The 21821-nt window shown below is 38.4% G+C and overlaps 1 protein-coding gene across 2 annotated transcripts in view; it reads left to right on the top strand.

The window, feature by feature from the left end:
- The window catches only part of RAD21 (RAD21 cohesin complex component), a 28912-nt gene extending 12637 nt beyond the window's left edge, over positions 1-16275 (top strand). For both annotated transcript variants that reach the window (XM_003823334.6, XM_008976963.6), the window contains exons 4-14: positions 258-357; positions 3752-3858; positions 4736-4942; positions 5431-5556; positions 5907-6029; positions 7714-7937; positions 9480-9639; positions 10092-10240; positions 11422-11571; positions 13179-13262; positions 14516-16275. In XM_003823334.6, the coding sequence (XP_003823382.1) occupies positions 258-357; positions 3752-3858; positions 4736-4942; positions 5431-5556; positions 5907-6029; positions 7714-7937; positions 9480-9639; positions 10092-10240; positions 11422-11571; positions 13179-13262; positions 14516-14707 (1622 nt within the window). In that variant the 3' untranslated portion in view covers positions 14708-16275. The remainder of the gene's footprint in view (positions 1-257; positions 358-3751; positions 3859-4735; positions 4943-5430; positions 5557-5906; positions 6030-7713; positions 7938-9479; positions 9640-10091; positions 10241-11421; positions 11572-13178; positions 13263-14515) is intronic.
- The last annotated feature ends 5546 nt before the right edge of the window (positions 16276-21821 follow it).

Genomic DNA, 21821 nt, shown 5'->3' with positions numbered 1-21821 from the left:
TACTAGTTATTTGTTGATATGTCCGTTTAACCATTTATGAGCTTAATGCATAATTAGTGCTTTGACTTTTTCCTAAAGCAAGGAATACGATGTATGAGCATGGAAAAAGAGAAGTACTTGTGCTTCAAGGTATTTTGCATATGTTATCAACCTTTCTATGAGAATATAAACTTAGGAAATTATACCTACTTGTCTCCCTCTGATCCCTAGATAATTTATGGGTAGCTAGATATTTAAGCTTAGCATTTCTTTTCTAGGTGTGGTTGACCTGCCTGAGGAAAATCGGGAAGCAGCTTATAATGCCATTACTTTACCTGAAGAATTTCATGACTTTGATCAGCCACTGCCTGACTTAGAGTATGTGTCTTCTTTTAAAAAAAATTGTTGACTTGGTCTACAATAAGCAGTAGTATTAGCTTCCAAATGTATAGTTTTCCTTGGAATGTTTTACATTAACAGGTAGCTAAAATGCATATATATATTTATATAGGATAGTATATAAATATGGAACATAAAACCTAGAAAGTTGTTCTTCTGTAAGAAAATCATGTGGATGTCAGCTTTAACACAGCTAAGATGTGAGAGTTTTGACAAACTTAGGCCAAAGCTTACGTAAACTGAAACAGTCAGATATGCTTGTTATATAATGATAGCAGGGAATGTAAACTGTTGCTTCATGATATTTTTCAGAGTTATATATTAAAGTCAGCTACTGGTTTGGCCAGGCTATACTCAGAGCCATAATTCTGTTCTGGTTTGTTTTTATTTTTGTTTTAAATGAACATACGAGATAACTTTTTATGAAGAGCAACAAAGGGTCATTGTCGTGACACACATTTGAGAGGAGAGAGTTACACAGAGGTGGCTGTTATAGCAGAGTACTGTAGTTATGTTTCCCTTTTCTCAAGCCCTTACGATCCAGCTATCATGCCATGATGTTGGAACGTGACTGTAGCTTTCCAAGTGACTTATTAGCATAACTGACAACCAAGAAACTCTACACCATTACAGATTTCTCTGCTTTTTGAAATGATCTGTGGCTTCTAATTAGAGTAAGTTATGACCTATTTTGTTACTGCATGTGTGTTGATTAGTTCTAGGCTCTATCTAGCTATTTTACTTTTTTCTCTCTTTTTGACATTTTATTTGAAAATTTTTTATTATGGAAATTTTTAAACATAGCTAATAACTGGAGAAATTAGGATTATGAACCTTATATGTCAGTTATTCAGCTTTTTAAGTTACAAGTATATTGCCAGTCTTATTACATCTATGTTTCCCCAGCTTACCTCACAACCCCCACCAGATTATTTTAAATCAAGTAACAATAATCTTACTTCATCTGTAATAGTTTGATATTTTTCTCTTAGAGGTAAAGAATTTTTAAAGTCTCCATGACCCATCACACCTTTAAAAAAATTATCAGTTATTCCTTAGTATAGACATACCTTGGAGATACTGTGGGTTTGGTTCCACCGCAGTAAAGCAAGTTACACAAATTTTTGGGTTTCACGGTGCCTATAAAAGTTATGTTCACACTGTACTGTAGTCTATTAAGTGTGCAGTAATAGCATTATGTTTAAAAAAGCAGTGAGCTTATCTTAAAAATACTGCAAAAAAAATGCTAGTGATCATCTGAGCCTTCAGCAAGTTGCAGTTCTTTTGCTGGTGGAGGATTTGCCTGCATGTTGATGGCTGCTGACTGATACAGGTGGTGGTTGCTGAAGTTTGAGGTAACTGCGGCAATTTCTTAAAATAAGACAACAGTGAAGTTTGCTGCATCAATTGACTCTTTCATGGGAGATTTCTTTGTAGCGTACAATGCTACCCGATAGCGTTTTACCCGCAGTAGAACTTCTTTCAAAATTAGAGCTAATCGTCTGAAACCCTACCACTGCTTTATCAACCAAGTTTATGGAATATTCTAAACCCTTTGTAGTTGTTTCAGCAATATTCACAGTATCTTCACTAGGAGTAGATTCCATCTCAAGAAACCACTTTCTTTGCTCATCCATAAGAAGTAACTCCTCATTTGTTAAAGTTTTATTCCAAGATTGCATCAATTTAGTTACACCTTCAGGCTCCACTTCTAATTCTAGTTCTCTTGCTTTTTCCACCATATCTGCAGTTACTGCCTCCACTGAAGTCTTGAACCCCTCAAAGTCATGCATCAGGGTTAATGTTAATTTCTTCCAAACTTTCTGTCTATACCACTGAAACTTTCTCCATATGAACAATAAGGTCGTTTTGTTTTCTTATTCATGTTCACTAGAGTAGCATTTTTCATTTCCTTCAAGAACTTTTCCTTTGCATTCAAAACTTGGCTGTTTGGTGCAAGAGGCCTAGCTTTTAGCCTAAATCAGCTTAGGCATGCCTTCTTCACCAAGCTTATTCATTTCTAGCTTTTGATTTAAAGTGAGATACATGTGACTCTTCATTTTACTTGAACAAATAGTAGCCATTGTAGGGTTATTAATTGGCCTTAGTTCAATGTAGTTGTGTCTCAAGGAACAGGGAGGCCCAAGAAGAGGGAGAAACATTGCGGGGGTGGGGGAGGGCAGGAGCAGTCAGAACACACAGAACATTTCTTGATTAAGTTTGCCCATATTATTTGGGCATCCTTTGTGGCACTCCAAAATAATTAAAATAGTAGCATCAAAGATCACTGGGCCAGGTGTAGTGGTTCACACCTATGATCCCAGTGCTTTGGGAGGCTTAGGTGGGAGAATCACTTGAGTCCAGGAGTTTGAGACTAGCCTGGGCAATATAGTAAGATCCCGCCCCCCCCATGTCTACTAAAAAATAAGGAAAAAAATTTTAAAGATCACTAATCAAGATCACCATAACAAATATAATAATGAAAAATTTTTAAATAGCTTGAGAATTACCAAAATGTGACACAGAGGCATGAAGTAAGCTTGTGCTGTTGGAAAATGGCACCAACAGACTTGCTTAAGGCAGTGTTACCACAAACCTTTGGTTTGTTAAAAACTCAGCATCTGCGAAACTCAGTAAAATAAAGTGCAGTAAAACAAGGTATGCCTATATGATAGCCAGTCAGCATTCGAATGTCCCCAGTTGACATGTCGGCTTTTTTTTTTTTTTTTTTTTTCCCCAGTTTGAGTTGAGGCTAAACAAAGTCTACAAACTGCATCTGGTTGATATAGCTTATGGGTCTCCTGAGAATCTGTTACAGCTTTGCCGCCTCCTATTTTTTTTTTCATTGCCATCTATTTTTTGTACAGACTTGGTCAGTTGTTTTGAGGTATTAATGTTCTGGATATGGCTGATAGTGTTTAGATTGGTGTTTAGCATTACACACTTTTTATTTTTTATTTAGTATTTTTAAACTATATGAGAGATTATTCTTTATTAGAGAAAGAAACTGAGTCTCAGGGAAGTCAGGGAACTTTAGAGTTTTCACCGCCTGTAAGTTGCAGGGTCCTAATGAAAACCCATGCCTATCTAGCCCATGATTTCTAATTTTTTCCTCTGTACTTGATTTAGTGACTTCTGCATATTACATTGTATTTGCTGATTATTGATGCTTTTCAAATTTAAATACAAGTTAATTTCCAAATCACTTACATTCTTGGATTGTACTGGAATGTGTGAAAGTATTAAATATTAAGGCTTCTAAAACTTGGTGGGTTATACATATATATATTTTTTAATTTTTCTTATAGAGAGAATTGGGATTTTTTTTTTCTTATAGACTTGAAACTAAAATGTATTTGACCTTCTTTTAAAGTGACATCGATGTGGCCCAGCAGTTCAGCTTGAATCAGAGTAGAGTGGAAGAGATAACCATGAGAGAAGAAGTTGGGAACATCAGTATTTTACAAGAAAATGATTTTGGTAAAAGAGAAACAAATTACTAGCCATTAATTATAATGTTATATTGTGTTGCTAATAGCAATTTCAAAAGAAAACCAGACTATAGACAGAAAGACTTAAAATTTCATGTAATGCATTTTCATCAAGAAAAGAATTTGGCTTTCTACCAGTAGATTAAGCATTATTTTCATACTTAGAGCTAATTTTTTACCTACTTCTCTCCCTATATGCAATCATAGAACCTGTATATTGATTTCTGTGAGGAGTCCCAACATTGAAGTGGTGATCACGTTTAAACCAACCATTTTGGAACAGTTAGTTTCCCTGTTATACTTGCTATTCAAAAACAGGTATTCAAAACTAGTAGCAAGGCATATGGTTTTTTAAGAGGCGGGGTCTCTGCTGTGTTATCCAGGCTGGAGTGCAGTGGCTCTTCACAGGCTGGATTATAGTACACTACAGCCTCGAACTCTTGGATTCAAGTGATCCTCCCACTTCAGCCTCAAGTAGCTGGGACTACAGGCACATGCCACTGTGCCCAGAACCAGATTCTTTTCTTGATGAAACACATTATAACGGGAAAGTTTCAGCTGTGACTGTTAATGTAACTTAACATACATACATATTTAGAGTTTATCAAACATATTTTAGGATCATTTAAATCTAGATCTAAGTTTGAATTTGCTAGTCATGCCCCAGTGTTGTAACTGTGTGTAATTGAGTCATTTTAAAAAATTCAGATGCTAAAGATGTAAAGTTTAAACTAGATATTTTAACATTTGAAGTAAGACTTCAGTAAGCAAATGTGACATAATTATAATAAATCATTAGCTGTTTTCTTTTATCACAGTGCTATTTCTAATCTTTCTAAACTAATGACAAATTAAAATTTGTTTAGGTGATTTTGGAATGGATGATCGTGAGATAATGAGAGAAGGCAGTGCTTTTGAGGATGACGACATGTTAGTAAGCACTACTACTTCTAACCTCCTATTAGAGTCTGAACAGAGCACCAGCAACCTGAATGAGAAAATTAACCATTTAGAATATGAAGATCAATATAAGGATGATAATTTTGGAGAAGGAAATGATGGTGGAATATTAGGTATGTGAGAAAATGATGGTTATTCGAGCATAAACAGAATTTCTTTATTAAGTTGTAAAGTTTTGGAAACAGTTGCTAATTCTGAGTCTTGAACAGCTTTTAGATATATATGAGTGAATTGTGATCAGTTGGTTCAATAGGACATTTTGGTAAAACTAGCCTCTTAAAATGTTGTAACAAAACCTAAATATGCTTATCTCGGAATGCTAAATTTTATTAGTACTTAAAACTGTTCTGTTTGTGTTTGATAGCTGTGTTAAGTAAATATTTTTTTAAATAGATAAACTAGAAAATACAAATGAAGAATGAGAATTTTTTTTTATATACTAAGTGTTTTATACTTTTATAAACTACCTGGAGGAGAAACAGATAAAAATTGAATATATGTTTAAATTTTATCCCTTTTAACATAATTTTGTTTTTCCATTGATTGGCTATTGTGGTTTGGCATTTCTTTTTCAAATTATAACTTACATTCCCTATTTCAGATGACAAACTTATTAGTAATAATGATGGCGGTATCTTTGATGATCCCCCTGCCCTCTCTGAGGCAGGGGTGATGTTGCCAGAGCAGCCTGCACATGACGATATGGATGAGGATGATAATGTATCAAGTAAGCATTTCGTGTTCAGTGATTCTGGGGATGATTGTATGGCATCCAGAAAGATACTTACCATAGAAGATGACAAACTAAAAGTTGTAGTTTTTAATGAATTATAAATATCTTTAAGTACAGTGCTTATGATTACTGGTTCTGATTCTATGTTTAATCTTGCACCCCTCCCCATTTTTTTGGCCAATTGGGTTCAAGTCTGGCGGGGCTTTCCCATTAACTAGAAAAATACTTTTTCTTAGTAATAACAGGATTTCTTTCCATTTCATGAAGAGATTTTTCTCCTCCCCATTTGTGGGATATATGTTATATACCAAGGCTTTTTGTGACTTTTTTTTTTTTTTTTACAGTGGGTGGGCCTGATAGTCCTGATTCAGTGGATCCCGTTGAACCAATGCCAACCATGACTGATCAAACAACACTTGTTCCAAATGAGGAAGAAGCATTTGCATTGGAACCTATTGATATAACTGGTAAGCATATGAACCTTTAGTACAGCATACAACATAAGGTCCTATTTCTGGTTTTTGCCTGTCTACTGATCTGCTACTGTTGTATTAGATAACTAGGCTTCTTGCTTTTTTCTGTTTTTTTGGCCTGTCTACTGATCTGCTACTGTTGCTTTAGTTAACTAGGCTTCTTGCTTTTATGTCACAGTCATCTGTCATAGAGTCTTTCTTCTATCCAATTATTGAGTATTTTGTAGAATGTCTGTGCAAGTTGCTGTGAAATACAAAAGTATAGAACAAGCTTTCTGATAATGCATATCTTAGTCTCTGGGGTTCCCAGAAAGTTAGCAGCTTACTTGTGTAACAACTGGAAAACATTGGAAAGCATTTTTTAATAAAGTACAATTCTAAATGCTGTGCAGTTGGTCTACGAGCTGGAAAAAACTAAAAGTATTCTTTTAAAAAAAAAACAAAACTAGAGGCTGGTATGGTGGCTCACACTTGTAATCCAGTACTTTGGGAGGCCCAAGCAGGAAAACCACTTGAGGCCAGGAGTTTGAGACCAGCTTGGGCAGTAAATATAGTAAGACCTGTCTCTTCAAAAAGAAATTTTTTTTTAAATTTTATATACTCTTAGAATTTGCCTTTTTCCACACATTCTGAAAAAAGAAATTTTTTTAAATTTAAAAACTGGAAATGTCAAAATTTCTAGAATAATCTTTTTCTTGTAGTTTTTTTAAGTAACATTGCAAGACACATTATTTAATTTGAGGAAAGCTGCTTCTGAATGACAGACAATTTGAGATAATGGGGATATAAAACCTAACAATTTCTAGATGGTTTATGAGGACAGTAGGATAGAATACTTGAAATTGATTACAGTGTAATTTAACATAGTTTTTACCTTTAAGTAGAGCAAGATTACCCTTTTGGGTTTCCCATTGATGAGGGAAATGGGCAATTAAGTAAAATATATACTGTATTAGATGGTGAGATTAGAGAGAGACTCTCACTGTGTAACATCTTTTTGTATTTTTTTTTTAAGTGTTGAACCAACAATCTTTGGGGTATGTCTGACAGGGTGAAATCTTGAGGATTTTATTTAACCTCATGCGCTTTTCTGCATTTTAAAAAAGTGAGGCAATACAACCTACTTGTAAGTTGTAAGGATTAGAAATGACTTTTAAAATGTCTAGGATGGAGTTACAGGTCTATCTGACTGGGCTTGGGCTTGTTTCATTCTATCAGGCAGCTTCCACAACTGCCATATGTGAATTACAACTTTTCTAATAAAAATAACAGTATTTACAATCATTAAAGAAAACTCAATCTGTGAGTTTGAGTGATGGGCCCTGTTTCAAATGAGAAAATGAGCCCAACTCTGAAGAGTGTGATATGTTCATTGTTTACAGTATAAAACTACATAGGCAAAAATGTGTTGGCCCTTGCGTCATTTTGCTTATTTTGTGCTAAAAGTCTATACATACTCATTCAGCAAATTTTTGTTGAATGCCTGTTGTGTTCCAGCCTCTCTTCTGAATGGTGGTTGGAAAACATCAGTTAAAACCTTCTATCCTCATGAAGTTTAACTTCTCTGCTAGAGTCTGTGTGTAGAAAAGCAGGGGAATATAGTCAGTCCAGATCTTGTAGCTGTGCGTTCCATGCGGGCCTCTCAGGAAAATGATCTTATTTTTTATTATCATTCCAGTTAAAGAAACAAAAGCCAAGAGGAAGAGGAAGCTAATTGTTGACAGTGTCAAAGAGTTGGATAGCAAGACAATTAGAGCCCAACTTAGTGATTATTCAGATATTGTTACTACTTTGGATCTGGCACCGCCCACCAAGAAATTGATGATGTGGAAAGAGACAGGAGGAGTAGAAAAACTGTTTTCTTTACCTGCTCAGCCTTTGTGGAATAACAGACTACTGAAGGTAATATAGTTTGCAGAATTTTTACTTCATATACATTTTGAGCATCTAAAAAAAAAAAGATTCTAAAACCTTTGAATCATTTTTGATCAAGTATTTTGCAACTGTGTGGCACATTTTCTTTTTTCTCCCTTAAATCACAGTGTACTGGGCATAACTTCATCTGAAATATATGGATAAGTGAGACCTGCATTTCTAAAAGATGTAAAATGAATTTTCCTTACATTAAAAAGCCACTGACGTGTTTAATAATACTTCTCTCTGTAATAAATTATTAGTTATATCGTCTTAGTGTGTTTTACATCTGAATTCTTGAAATGTTTTCTGAATGAAACATGAGTGGTTCTCCTTTTTCCACAGTAAAGAATTCTGGCTTCAGGAGGTTTTTTGTTGTTTTGTTTTTGTTTGTTTGTTTGTTTTCCATTTATAGGCTCTTTTCTGCTCACATTCCACAGTATTCCAAAATAAGACTCACAGGTGTCTGGTGAATGAAGCAGTGCTGTTAGGCTACTATTCTGTCTGAAGTTGAGATATGCACAGAACCTATTGATTTTACCGTGTATTTAGAATATAGTAATATATTCTAAATCTAAAGTATCCCAGAGCAACAAAGTTGTGCTCTTTATTGTAAGCCCTATCATATAATTATTTTTAAGAAGGTCCTTAAACTATTTATTCTTTGACTGAGTAATTTCATTATTAGAAATTTTTCCTAAGGAAGTAATTCAAAGTGTGGAAAAGCTATCTCTGTGAAAATGTTGATTACATTGTTGTTTACAGTTTAAAAAGAGAGAAGCCTGAAATTTTAAAAGTAGAGGAATGGTTCAAAATGAAATATTATGTAGCCATTAAAAGTAGTTTAAATGAGACCAGAAGCCAGAGGCTCATGCCTGTAATCCCAGCACTTTGGGAGGCTGAGGCGAGTGGATCACTTGAGGTCAGGAGTTTGAGACCAGCTTGGCTAACATGGTAAAATCCCATCTGTACTAATAATATAAAAATTAGCCGTGTGTGGTGGTACACACCTGTAATCCCAGCTACTCAGGAGGCTGAGGCACAAGAATCACTTGAACCCGGGGGGCGGAGGTTGCAATGAGCTGAGATTGTGCCACTGCACTCCAGCCTGGGCGACAGAGTGAGACTCCATCTCAAAAAAAAAAAAAAAAAAAAAAGTTTAGATGATAGCTAATAAGGTTACCATATGTAAGGGAAGAAAACACAATTTAAAGCTATTTTGTGTGAGACCAGTTAGGATGAGTTTTAATTGATGAATATGAAAATAAACTGCAGGCAGATAAATAGAAAGCCCCTTAAGGTTGTGAGATAATGGATACAGTTTTTTTAGTTTATCTAAAATGTCTGCAGTTATAATTTGAAAACTCATTTAAAATCGTTATCAGATGGAATGAAATGTGAATATGATAAAAGCCATGCTAAATTATACACTTATATTTATTAGAACATACCTTTGGAAGATAGAAATCAGTGGTGACTTTTTAATTAGATTTATTTTATAATTGAAATTTTTCTTTTTTTTTTTAATAGCTCTTTACACGCTGTCTTACACCGCTTGTACCAGAAGACCTTAGAAAAAGGAGGAAAGGAGGAGAGGCAGATAATTTGGATGAATTCCTCAAAGAATTTGAAAATCCAGAGGTTCCTAGAGAGGACCAGCAACAGCAGCACCAGCAGCGTGATGTTATCGGTTTGTTCTGTTGGAATAGTTCCTTGATGAAGTTCACATGAGTATTTGGCTTAAAATTTACCTTTATACTGTCAGAGTGAAAGAAATGAGGAATCAAAGATATACTCAAATGTTTGGGCAGGGAAATGCATTGGATCTGATTGCCTCATTTAAGTATGAAGCTTCCTGACTTTCCAGAGGTTTAAGGTTCAGAACTGGCAGGGTAGATAGTCTGCTAAAGAATTGTCCTACATTGTACTGAGGGTAGGACTTGTCCTTTTAAGATCCCCTTTCCCCTTTACGTATATTGCTAAAAATTGAGTAAATCTTTATGGAGCTAAAATTTAATCAGGCCTTCTTCATTAAAGAAAGCATTATGTATGTCTTAGTGTACTAGTTTAAAAAATAAATGGTTCTATAATACTGTTCAAAACTGTATGACCTATGTTTTCTCTTCATATGACCAATTGCAGATGAGCCCATTATTGAAGAGCCAAGCCGCCTCCAGGAGTCAGTGATGGAGGCCAGCAGAACAAACATAGATGAGTCAGCTATGCCTCCACCACCACCTCAGGGAGTTAAGCGAAAAGCTGGACAAATTGACCCAGAGCCTGTGATGCCTGTAAGTAAGCAAATCTATCCATTAAGTCATTTGAAGGTATTCATACAGTCAGTAGCAAGTGGTATTTAGGGAGGCCTTTTGAAGTATCTTGGTTTTGACAGAAAATGGTAAGGAATGAGTCCAGAGGAAGAAGAGCAACAGGATATAGACAGTCCACTCGGAGTGAGAGAATATGTTCTGGGAGTCGGTGCAGTCTTTCCTGACTCTTTTTGAATAGTATTGCTTTAGAGTGCTCCAGAGTGAGCATCCTTGACTCTGAAGTTGGTTCTGATTTATTATTTGGCAAACATTCCTGCATACCTTCAGTACTAGGCAGTTTTAGGTTATCTTATTAAGTAATCAGAATAAACTTCAAATACCTGAGAAAATGTAAAGCAGTATCTGTCTGCTTCATTCAAACTTTGACTACCATTGAGTTCAGCTAGGATAGGAAAGCTAAGCAAGTATGAAGGAGGAAATAGTAGGGTTTGGTTTAGGGCTTTCCAATCTTAAGTCCATAGAACAAATGAATTTGTGCAAAAGGAGGCTTTTAGATAACCTTAGGCTTCTTGTTCAGCCTCCATCAAGAATACTCTGCCAATTTTAAGAACTAGTTTTCTGTGCCCTCTGGTGGTAAGAGTTGTCAATAAGAGCATTTTTCTGTATGAGCTCAGGAATAGGAACACAGTAATGAGTAGGTGACTTTCATAACCACCCTCCTTCTGGTAATTCTTTAGTTTCTTTTAAAGACTTTGGTTTTAATGTTCTTAACTCTTTCTGTAAAGCCTGAGAGAAGATATAGGAAGTGGACCCAGAAAAGCAATGTCCTCACTCCTATTATTTGCTGCCGTGAGACATTCAAGACTCTCAGAGTGAAAGCTTATGATTTATAAGTTACAATGTAATAACCTTACAGAAGCTTTAGTAGTTAAAAAGCATTTGACTCCTAAAAAGTAAGTATGAAAATGAAACGTGGTTTAGGATAAGCAGTCAGTTTCTTTTGTAAGCTACTTCAATGTAGTTTTATAAAAAAATCAAAAAAGATACATACTGTAATAAATTTTTCCTTGTGGGGAAGTATAGAGATAGAATCTCAGTATTTCTTTTTGACTAGAAAACTTCAGCCACTGTGTATTTTCATATTTAAAATAAGCTACTTTAAAAGCATACATCTTAAATTGTCGTATTTGTATTGCTTTAAGCCTCAGCAGGTAGAGCAGATGGAAATACCACCTGTAGAGCTTCCCCCAGAAGAACCTCCAAATATCTGTCAGCTAATACCAGAGTTAGAACTTCTGCCAGAAAAAGAGAAGGAGAAAGAGAAGGAAAAAGAAGATGATGAAGAGGAAGAGGTAAACTAATTAATAATTTTCATTCCAGATTTAGCAAAAACCTCCAACCAACTTTCTTTTATTTTTCATATTGGGGCTAACTTAATTGATGTTGAGCATCAGAGTTATTTAAAAATGTTAGAATATAAGCAAAATTTTACCGTATTCTTCGTGGTATTGATCATCATTAGGAACATCAAATTTTATGCTGCGCTGTAACTCATTGGCTCTCTTGTGGGGTTTTGAAGGACATGGAATTGTCCTTACACTGATTTCTTGCTTGGCTTCTAAATTGCTTGTAGCTGCTTTTACTATCTTGTGGTCAGTGGTCGATTCTTACCGCTGTTATCGTCTGCTTCTGATATAACCTTTTCTGTATCTTTGGTGGCCTGGAAATCAGATAACCATATGTTTTCCACTTGTCTGGGTTTTGTTTTTGTTTTTCTTTTACTTGGACCAGGGTAAAGCATAACTTTGCTAAAACACTTAGACTGAGTGAAGGCTTAAATGACTTTTTCTTTTTACAAAGTAAGAGGTGTTTTAGGAATCAATCTCTTTTTCCTGGGGCATGTTTACACTGTTGAAGGTCTTTTTTCGTCTTTTTCTTCCTTATTTCTGGATCATTGAGGTTGTTGTTTAAGACTTGGAATTTATTCTTCTGTTTGATATTCTATCGGAAATGTTACTTAAACCTTTAAATTTAAAATAAGGTGTCCTTTAGGTAGCATTGAAGCTGTTTAAATTTCTTCAAGACCAAAAAAGGTTATGGACTGGATAAATTTTCATTAGCATCTGTTCTTAATTCTAATAATAGTGCTTATCTTTAATATGAATATCTTATTTTAAAGCCAAAATTAGTTTCAGAGCCACTTCTACCTATGTGTGAGGATGTGCCATTATCTCAGACTTAGTTGTGAATGAGTATTAAAATAGTTGTGGTTTCTGTTATGGCTGGTATATAGTTTCACCATAGCCTGGGAACATCACAGCTGCTGCCTTGCACCCACCTTGGACTTTAAAAAGTCATTTAGGCAGCATGTGGCTGAGAACTAGGTTGCTCAAGTGAAACATATAATAAGGAGTATAGCCCATTCATTTTAAAACACCATATAAACCAATAATAAATCCTCAACTTAGGTAGTCTGCAGGCTCTTTGGTACTGCTCCACAATGAGATTAAGAGTCTGCCAGAACATAAGTCATCTAGAAAATCATGTTGCAATATTTATGTATGTATATTTAGTTGAAATAAACAGTATATTTAGTGGTACAGTTGATTTATATCCTGAAGTTCTTTAAGAGGGGCCAGTAACCAAAAGCTCCATGATCAGCAGCAGTCCACAGACCACATAGTGTGTGTAGATAGCATCCTTATAGCGCAATATAGAAGCATACTTTCAGCCAAATGTTTGCTTGCATATAGAGGACTTTGCCTTGTAATTTAAGAAAAACAAACTCTTCAGTTTGCACTCTAGATGCTAAGTGATTGCTCAGCAGCATTAAGTACAGTTTTCTATTAGTTCAAAATATACAATCTCAAGGTAATTTAGGAGCTTTTAGGAGATGTAGAAATACTTCATTTTTCATTGGACTTGTTTTGTCAGCTTTTTGGGGGTCATTTTTATTCAGGATGAAGATGCATCAGGGGGCGATCAAGATCAGGAAGAAAGAAGGTGGAACAAAAGGACTCAGCAGATGCTTCATGGTCTTCAGGTATTGCCACTGTTGTCTTAGAGGAAAATGCTTCATCAGAGGCTTTTGGCATTGTTCCCTGAAAAAAAAAAGTTAGATGCTGGAAACGGAAAGCATACCTTTGTCAAACTTTTTCCAAAACTACATTTTTTTTCTTTCTTTTTTTTTTCTGGAGGGAGAGTTTTCTTTTCTTTTTTTTTTTTTATTATAGTTTAAGTTTTAATTAAATACACAAACTGTTAGGCCAAGAGTAAGCCGGAAAAGCATGCAGGAGAATGCTTGTGGTTTTCCTGAAAAGCAGAACCATGGTGACATACCACACAACTCCTTTGTATGCCTGCACCTTCTTGTTTTTTGTTGAGTAAATTTAATGTGCTGAATCATTAAATTTATTGGGTCATTGTGTAGCATCAGACGTTACTTTTCCTTGTGTTTTAATGTCCTAGACATAGACAGGATATCTTGAATGTCTGCAAAATGCCAAGCAAGTTGCTCAAGGTTTCTTAAAATAGGACAGTTGACATTTATTTATTTATTTTTTACTTTAAAAACTATAAGTGCTAGATTTTACTACTATATTACATTAGCTGTCTAAAGAAATTGGTTATTTTAATAATACATGTCAGAACAATTTTGCTGGTTTCTTGGACTTTCTTATTTGGATTTTAGATGTACCATAACATACTTTGGCCTTTTACCCTCTTGATTAACATGAGAATCACATACTATTTAAAAAAGTGCAATCTTTGTCCTAAGCAGAATATATAGTTTGTTTTTTCCAGTAACCAAAATTAGCATCTGTGTTAGTCTGTTTTGTGTTGCTCTAAAGGAATACCTGAGTCTGGGTAATTTATAAAGAAGTTTATTTGGCTCACAGTTCTGCAGACTATACAAGAAGCAAAGCACCAGCATCTGCTTCTGGTGAGGCCTGAGAAAGCTTATAGTCATGGTGGAAGGCGAAGGGGGAGCAGGTGTGTCACATGGCAAGAGAGGGCATGAGAGAGATGGCTAGGCTCTTTTAAACAAGCAGCTCTCGTGTTAACTAATGAGCAAGAATTCACTGATTGCCACAGGGAGCGATTCATAAGGGATCCACCACCACCCCCATCCCCACCCCGTGACACAAACACCTCACTAGGCTCCATCTCTAATACTGGGAAATTACGTTTCAGCATGAGATTTGGAGGGGACAAATATTCAAACTGTATCAGCATCCTCACTGAATTACTACTTTATTATACAGATTAAGTTACCCTTTTTTGGTTTTATTTCAGCGTGCTCTTGCTAAAACTGGAGCTGAATCTATCAGTTTGCTTGAGTTATGTCGAAATACGAACAGAAAACAAGCTGCCGCAAAGTTCTACAGCTTCTTGGTTCTTAAAAAGCAGCAAGCTATTGAGCTGACACAGGAAGAACCGTACAGTGACATCATCGCAACACCTGGACCAAGGTTCCATATTATATGAGGAGCTAGAAGCATTATAGCTAGTGTTTGATTCACTAGTGCTTACAAATTGCCCCCATGTGTAGGGGACACAGAACCCTTTGAGAAAACTTAGATTTTTGTCTGTACAAAGTCTTTGCCTTTTTCCTTCTTCATTTTTTTCCAGTACATTAAATTTGTCAATTTCATCTTTGAGGGAAACTGATTAGATGGGTTGTGTTTGTGTTCTGATGGAGAAAACAGCACCCCAAGGACTCAGAAGATGATTTTAACAGTTCAGAACAGATGTGTGCAATATTGGTGCATGTAATAATGTTGAGTGGCAGTCAAAAGTCATGATTTTTATCTTAGTTCTTCATTACTGCATTGAAAAGGAAAACCTGTCTGAGAAAATGCCTGACAGTTTAATTTAAAACTATGGTGTAAGTCTTTGACAAGAAAAAAAAAAAAAAAACACTTCTTTCCATCAGTAACACTGGCAATCTTCCTGTTAACCACTCTCCTTAGGGATGGTATCTGAAACAACAATGGTCACCCTCTTGAGATTCGTTTTAAGTGTAATTCCATAATGAGCAGAGGTGTACGCGAAATTGTGTTATGACTGATAACCTTCAGCTACAAAAAGATAGGACTGACCTGGTTTAAAGTGTTCTATTTTGTAAATCATTCCATTTGAGTGTTTCTGATGAACTTGGCTATCCTGAAATCTGTTATTTTAGTGAGGCTCCAAAATGAGCAAAGCTAGGCCTGATTAGAGTAGAGTGACTATTAAAAAACATAACTTTCTAGGAGCTATAAATCAAAGTTTTAAAAAGATGTTTGGATATATTTGAGTATTCCGATCATGAAAACAGAAATTGCCCTGCCTACTACAAGGACAGACTGATGGGAAATTATGCACCTGGTCAACTTAGCTTTTAAGCAGACGATGCTGTAAAAACTAACGGCTTCTCTGATATTTATTGTAAGTTTTAGTACTGATCTCCTTTTCCAGTGCTGCACACTCCTGTGTTTGGAACTTTAATAGCGTTGCAACGAAATCCTATATCCAGTTTCCTGTAATTTAATTGAAGAAAAATACATCCAAATAAAGACTTTATTATTAACAGACCAGATAGCATCAGAAATCATGTGACTGTTATGATTATCAGAATATGTCTTAACTTTTTAGGGCAAAGTTAACACTGAAAGTTCTAGCTTAAGTGTTGAAACTTTTGTGGGAAAAAAAAATCACTTTTGAAACTCAGACTTCAGTGTATACCCAATAATTTAAAATTATGTGAAATGTTTTAAATTTGTGAACTCGTAATTAGTGTTTTAATGATTCAGTTTCTTCAGAGTGGTAATTGTATAAAATTGCTATTGCAGCTTTATATTCAATATGATGTGCCTGTAAACCAAGGAGTTTTCCCCGTTTGTAAAAAGACATTGTAGATAATTGAATGTTTGATTTTAGAAAGGTCATTAGTTTCTTGTTACACATTTTGTTAGTCTGGTTTTTGTTGCTTATCGGGTTTAATATTGTTCTTGAAAATAGTTGATGCTATGTTATGTATAACTTTTCTAATAAAAGTTGTGTTATAAGCTGTACTTTTTTGAGTATTCATTATTCAGTTGGTGATGGTCCCCACGGGAAAGTTGGCTGAAAAAGTTAATAGAGCCAAACACTTCATTTGTTTGCCTTATCTAGAATAGTTATCCATACAAACCAAATGAATTTTTCAAAAGAGGTCGTAGACTAAAAAATGGGACACAGACTAGCTTGTCTCCAACCTTCTTTGTTAACAGAACTAGGTGATCTGAAATTTTAATAAATATATCATTGTTATGTGTGAAGGTATTAAGATTAAAAATGAAACCAACAAATGGCTGGTACAGAGGAAGCTTTGGGGCATAAATATAGCTCTCTAACTGCTAAGTACATACAAACTGACATGCTGTGTGTGTACATCCTTGGTGCTCCAAACAAGCTAGGTGGGTAGGCAGGTGCTAGAAATATCCTAGGTCAATCTGAGAAGCCAAACTGAAAACCAGGATGTTCAGTAACCTGACATGTACCCACTTTTACATTCTAGCCTCTGACTAGGCCTGTTGCCCCTGCCCCCCCCTCCGGCCCCCACTGTGAGATTTAAAGCCCTGAGATTTTATGGTTTAAACCCTGATTTGAGTGTAAATTTGTTGCTGTTTTTGAAAGAAAAAAATCAGATTTTACTAAGCACCAATTATCCTGAAACCCAAAGCAGCTTGAAATTGGGGCTCACTGCCATAGATGCCTCTAGTAAAGAATTATGATTAATGTGAAAGTGCTGAGAGCCTAGAATACAGCATGCCACAGTACCTGGGGGAAGTTCAGAAATAAAAGATTCTCAGATGATAAAAAGCTTTTGCTAAAATTGAAAAGATGGCTCGGCATAGTGAGTGAAGTGAAATGATGTTTAGCTAGAGCAGAACCATGCGTGTTTGAATTCAAAGGCCTAGGTGTAGACAGTAGAATCCAGTCTCTTGACTGTCCTGAAACTTGGAGTTACCAGAGTGGTACAGTGGGAAGAGCAATGGGCCAGAGGCCTAGGCCCCAGGCTGTAATCTTAATTTGATTATAGAACCTGAAACTTCATAAGTGTCATTCTGTATCTGGGTCTAAAAGTGAAAGTCGAGTCCCACCGATTTCCAAGAGTTGTGAAAACCCTATGAGCTAATTAAAAGCAGTTTGAAAAGCAGCTAACATTTGTATGATGAAGATAACATTGGCTTTCATTCAGGCCGCTTAGGTGCACGCACTTGGGCAAGGTTTTAAACTTGGATTCTAATTCTAAAGTAAGTCGTGAGGTGGACATCTCTACTTGGAGGAACCACATACACTTTAACTTAATTTCTCTAAAGCTGAATTAATTCTACTTTACTACTTTAGACCTTCCTAATGCTTCATCTTTGGTGAGTGGCTCCTTCACCTTCGACGTCCTCTCGACCTGGTGCTTCAGTGTTCTATATTTCAAATAACCATTCCTTTGCTCACACTATTGAAGACTTGCAGAGATTACTTCAACAGCTCCAGTTACTCAAAATTTAGACTGTTACCTCTAAATACATTACAGTCAACTGGCAAGTCAGCAGAGGGACTTTTAAACAGGTAGGACAGGAAGGTTTTTATTTCAAGACCATGCCCTAGCAGCCATCTGCCCTGCTTTCTGTATTCCCCCAGCTGTCTTCCCAGCTGTGCTCTAGGTCATGTGTGCAAACGCTTAGTGGCCAGGCAGGTCATGGAAATGAGTGAAGCAGCCAGGTGACTAGCAGTGGAGGGTGAGGAGGAACAGTACTGAACTGGATGAAACGGCAGGGGCTCCCTTTGAGCTGAGCACAGTGTCTGCTCAAATGTCACTAACTGCTGGTTCAGAAAAGGAGACAGAATATTGCCTCATTGCCTCAGGAAAGGCCACAGGTCCAGATTCTTCTCACTCCTGATTTTAAAATGTGATAAATGATTCAAAACTGTTTCAATACCATACAGGCCACCCATACCTTGGCAGACAGATCCAGCTCATAAACTTCAGGTTTGTGGCTTCTGTTGAGCTGACTTTGAGGACCACAAGGAAAGCAAGTTGTGCCACTTAAAGAAGCAAGGCTTTCTGGGCTCTTTCCTGTCACTGCTTCAAAGTCCACAGGCTGGCTGATTCCTCTTAAAGAATGCTGTCCAATTTTTTTAAGGCCCTATTTGATGTTCCATGCCGCGGGCAGTATCCTCACCTGACTTTATGCTTCATGTGTGCCCTGCTAACTTTGTGTGACAGCTGTTGTATAACATTCCCAACCTAGTGGAAATGTCTTCTGAAAAGCAGGACTCGAAAAATGTAAACCTAAAGACAAAAGTCTAATTTCCTCATATCTTCCAAAGCCAAACAATGCAGGGATTCTCAGATGTTAGTTAGCTCAAGAGTCAGATGGAAGATTGTAAACCTGTAGGCTTGACATTTAGCCAGGGAATTCTCATACAATTCAAGAAAATGAAGCTCTCCAACTTGAGCAAACTGGTACACTGTTATTTCTAGAAGGCATCTGGCCAAAGGGGTTCTCAGGTCCTGTTCTAATTACCCCAGGTGTGACAGTCTCCTATTTGCTATGAAAATGAGTTAAGGGCACCAATGGGTGGCCAGTAATCATACCAGCAACGATCATCAAAACAGCAACACAGCTTCCCTAATTGATGGAGTGAGTTTGGTCCAGTGGTTGAGAACATGGGTTGGAATCCAAGAGAGGTGAGTTCAGGATTAGGTCTGCCTCTAACTAGGAACTGTGGTGACCATCTTAACGTCTTTAACTCTTGGTTCTCTCCTGAGGAAGCTCGTAAGGCTCCTGTGAGGATTAAATAACATAATGCAAGGAAAGCACATAGTGCCTGGCCAGTGGTCGCCGCTAGGTATTAGCTGTTTTTCAGGCCAAAATACTTACTGAATGCTTTGCTCTGAGCAAGGAATGATACTACAACTAAGTGTACTGATGTGAACAAAACACAGAGTTGCTGTAAGTTTTGGTAAGTTTTTGGTAAGTTCAAGAAAGGACATCTCCAAAGAAGTAAACCTTCCTTCAATTCCCCTAGAGAAACTATTCCCCCATCTTCTCTATTTCCATGATATTTTATTCATAACTCTGATAAAACTTTTCACAATATATCATACTTTACCTGTCTACTTCTCTTGACTAGCTGACTATGGATTTTTGGAAGACTTGTCTATAATTCCAGAACTACCTAATCCAGTGTGTGACTCTGAGTTAGGGCGCAGTCAGTCTTACTGGCTTCAGCATGACCATCGTAAAGGATGAAAATAACTCCTATGAAGCCAATTTCTGTGAAAATTCGTTTTGAGAATAGAATATGAATTCTTAGAGTTTCTAAACATACAGTTCCTGTAAGCTTTGGTAAGTGTGTGTTATTTTGCTTAGAAAACAAAGGGGCCGGGCACAGTGTCTCACGCCTGTAATCCCAGCACTTTGGGAGACCAAGGCTGGCGGGTTGCCTGAGGTCAGGAGTTTGAGATCAGCCTGGACAACATACTGAAACCCCATCTCTACTAAAAATACAAAAAAATTAGCTGGGCATGGTGGCACGTGCTTGTAATCCCAGCTACTTGGGAGGCCGAGGCAGGGGAACCGCTTGAACCCGGGAGGCGGAGGTTGCAGTCAGCCGAAATCGTACCACTGCACTCCATCCGGGGTGACAGAGCTAGACTCCTTCCCCTCAAACCCCCTGCAAAAAAACAAAAAACAAAACAAAACAAAAACAAACAAACAAACAGAGAAGGGAGAATAATTTATCTACCGCCTTCCATCTCCCACCAGTCAAAGATTTGCTCTTGGAACATTAGTTACCCATTTCTTCCAGGGCCACCAAGCTATCCCCTACCTCACCTATCAAAAGGCTCTTATGGGTATGTCCTTTTGAAATTGGTTCAGAGCTCCGCTAGCAGACGTGGCTGGATCAGAACAAAAGGCTAATGGCCCCGGATTCAGTTGCTACATTGACCAGTTTGGAAGCGAGCACCTCAGAGTTTAAATATGTGGTAAAATACAGGAGAATACTTGATTTGGGATTCCAAATCCCTACAATAATTCTTGGGTGTGAAACCTTGCTTTCCAGAAAACAACAGTGTCATTTTCTTCATGCTGTTTGGAAGGTTATAGCAGCTGGTAAATTCTGAATTTCTTTCCCCCAAGCCATCCAAAATTTGTTTAGATTGACTTTGCTGAAATAACAGAGACTGCCAGATTCCCTTGATTATAGGAGTTGTGTATGAAATGTCATCCTCTGCTCTACCAAGCCCCATGATCACAATGAGTGCTAAACAAGATAATGTATGCACATATACTTTGCAATCTGGAAAGCTCCATAAAGGTAGTTGCTATAATAACAAGGTAGCTTCCTTGGGAAGAAGAGTCCTCATATGAGATGAAGCTAACATTATGCCTTCATTTGAAAATCAATTTCAGAAGAATTTTATATCTCCGGTAGATAGAGCTCCCTCTCCCCTCTCCCCTCTCCCCTCTCCCCTCTCCCCTCCCCCCTCCCCCCTCTCCCCTCTCCCCTCTCCCCTCCCCCCTCCCCCCTCTCCCCTCTCCCCTCTCCCCTCTTTCCACGGTCTCCCTCTGATGCCGAGCCGAAGCTGGACGGTACTGCTGCCATCTCAGCTCACTGCAACCTCCCTGCCCGATTCTCCTGCCTCAGCCTGCCGAGTGTCTGCGATTGCAGGCGCGCGCCGCCACGCCTGACTGGTTTTCGTATTTTTTTGGTGGAGACGGGGTTTCGCTGTGTTGGCCGGGCTGGTCTCCAGCTCCTAACCGTGAGTGATCCGCCAGCCTCGGCCTCCTGAGGCGCCGGGATTGCAGACGGAGTCTCGTTCACTCAGTGCTCAATGGCGCCCAGGCTGGAGTGCAGTGGCGTGATCTCGGCTCACTACAACCACCTCCCAGCCGCCTGCCTTGGCCTCCCTAAGTGCCGAGATTGCAGCCTCTGCCTGGCAGCCACCCCGTCTGGGAAGTGAGGAGCGTCTCCGCCTGACCGCCCATCGTCTGGGATGTGAGGAGCCCCTCTGCCTGGCTGCCCAATCTGGAAAGTGAGGAGCGTCTCTGCCCGGCCGCCATCCCATCTAGGAAGTGAGGAGCGCCTCTTCCCGGCTGCCATCACATCTGGGAAGTGAGGAGCGTCTCTGCCCGGCCGCCCATCGTCTGAGATGTGGGGAGCACCTCTGCCCTGCCGCCCCGTCCGGGATGTGAGGAGCGTCTCTGCCTGGCTGCCCTGTCTGAGAAGTGAGGAGACCCTCTGCCTGGCAACCGCCCCGTCTGAGAAGTGAGGAGCCCCTCCGCCCGACAGCCACCCCGTCTGAGAAGTGAGGAGCGTCCTCCCTCCTCGTCCGGGAGGGAGGTGGGGGGGTCAGCCCCCCGCCCGGCCAGCCGCCCCGTCCGGGAGGTGAGGGGCGCCTCTGCCCGGCCGCCCCTACCGGGAAGTGAGGAGCCCCTCTGCCCGGCCAGCTGCCTCGTCCGGGAGGGAGGTGGGGGGGTCAGCCCCCCGCCCGGCCAGCCGCCCCGTCCGGGAGGCGAGGGGTGCCTCTGCCCGGCCGCCCCTACTGGGAAGTGAGGAGCCCCTCTGC

The sequence above is a fragment of the Pan paniscus genome, chromosome 7, assembly GCF_029289425.2.
Source record: "Pan paniscus chromosome 7, NHGRI_mPanPan1-v2.0_pri, whole genome shotgun sequence".
Lineage (NCBI taxonomy): Eukaryota > Metazoa > Chordata > Mammalia > Primates > Hominidae > Pan > Pan paniscus.
Note: the sequence above shows the minus strand (reverse complement) of the source record. Positions and strands in the feature narration are given on the sequence as shown.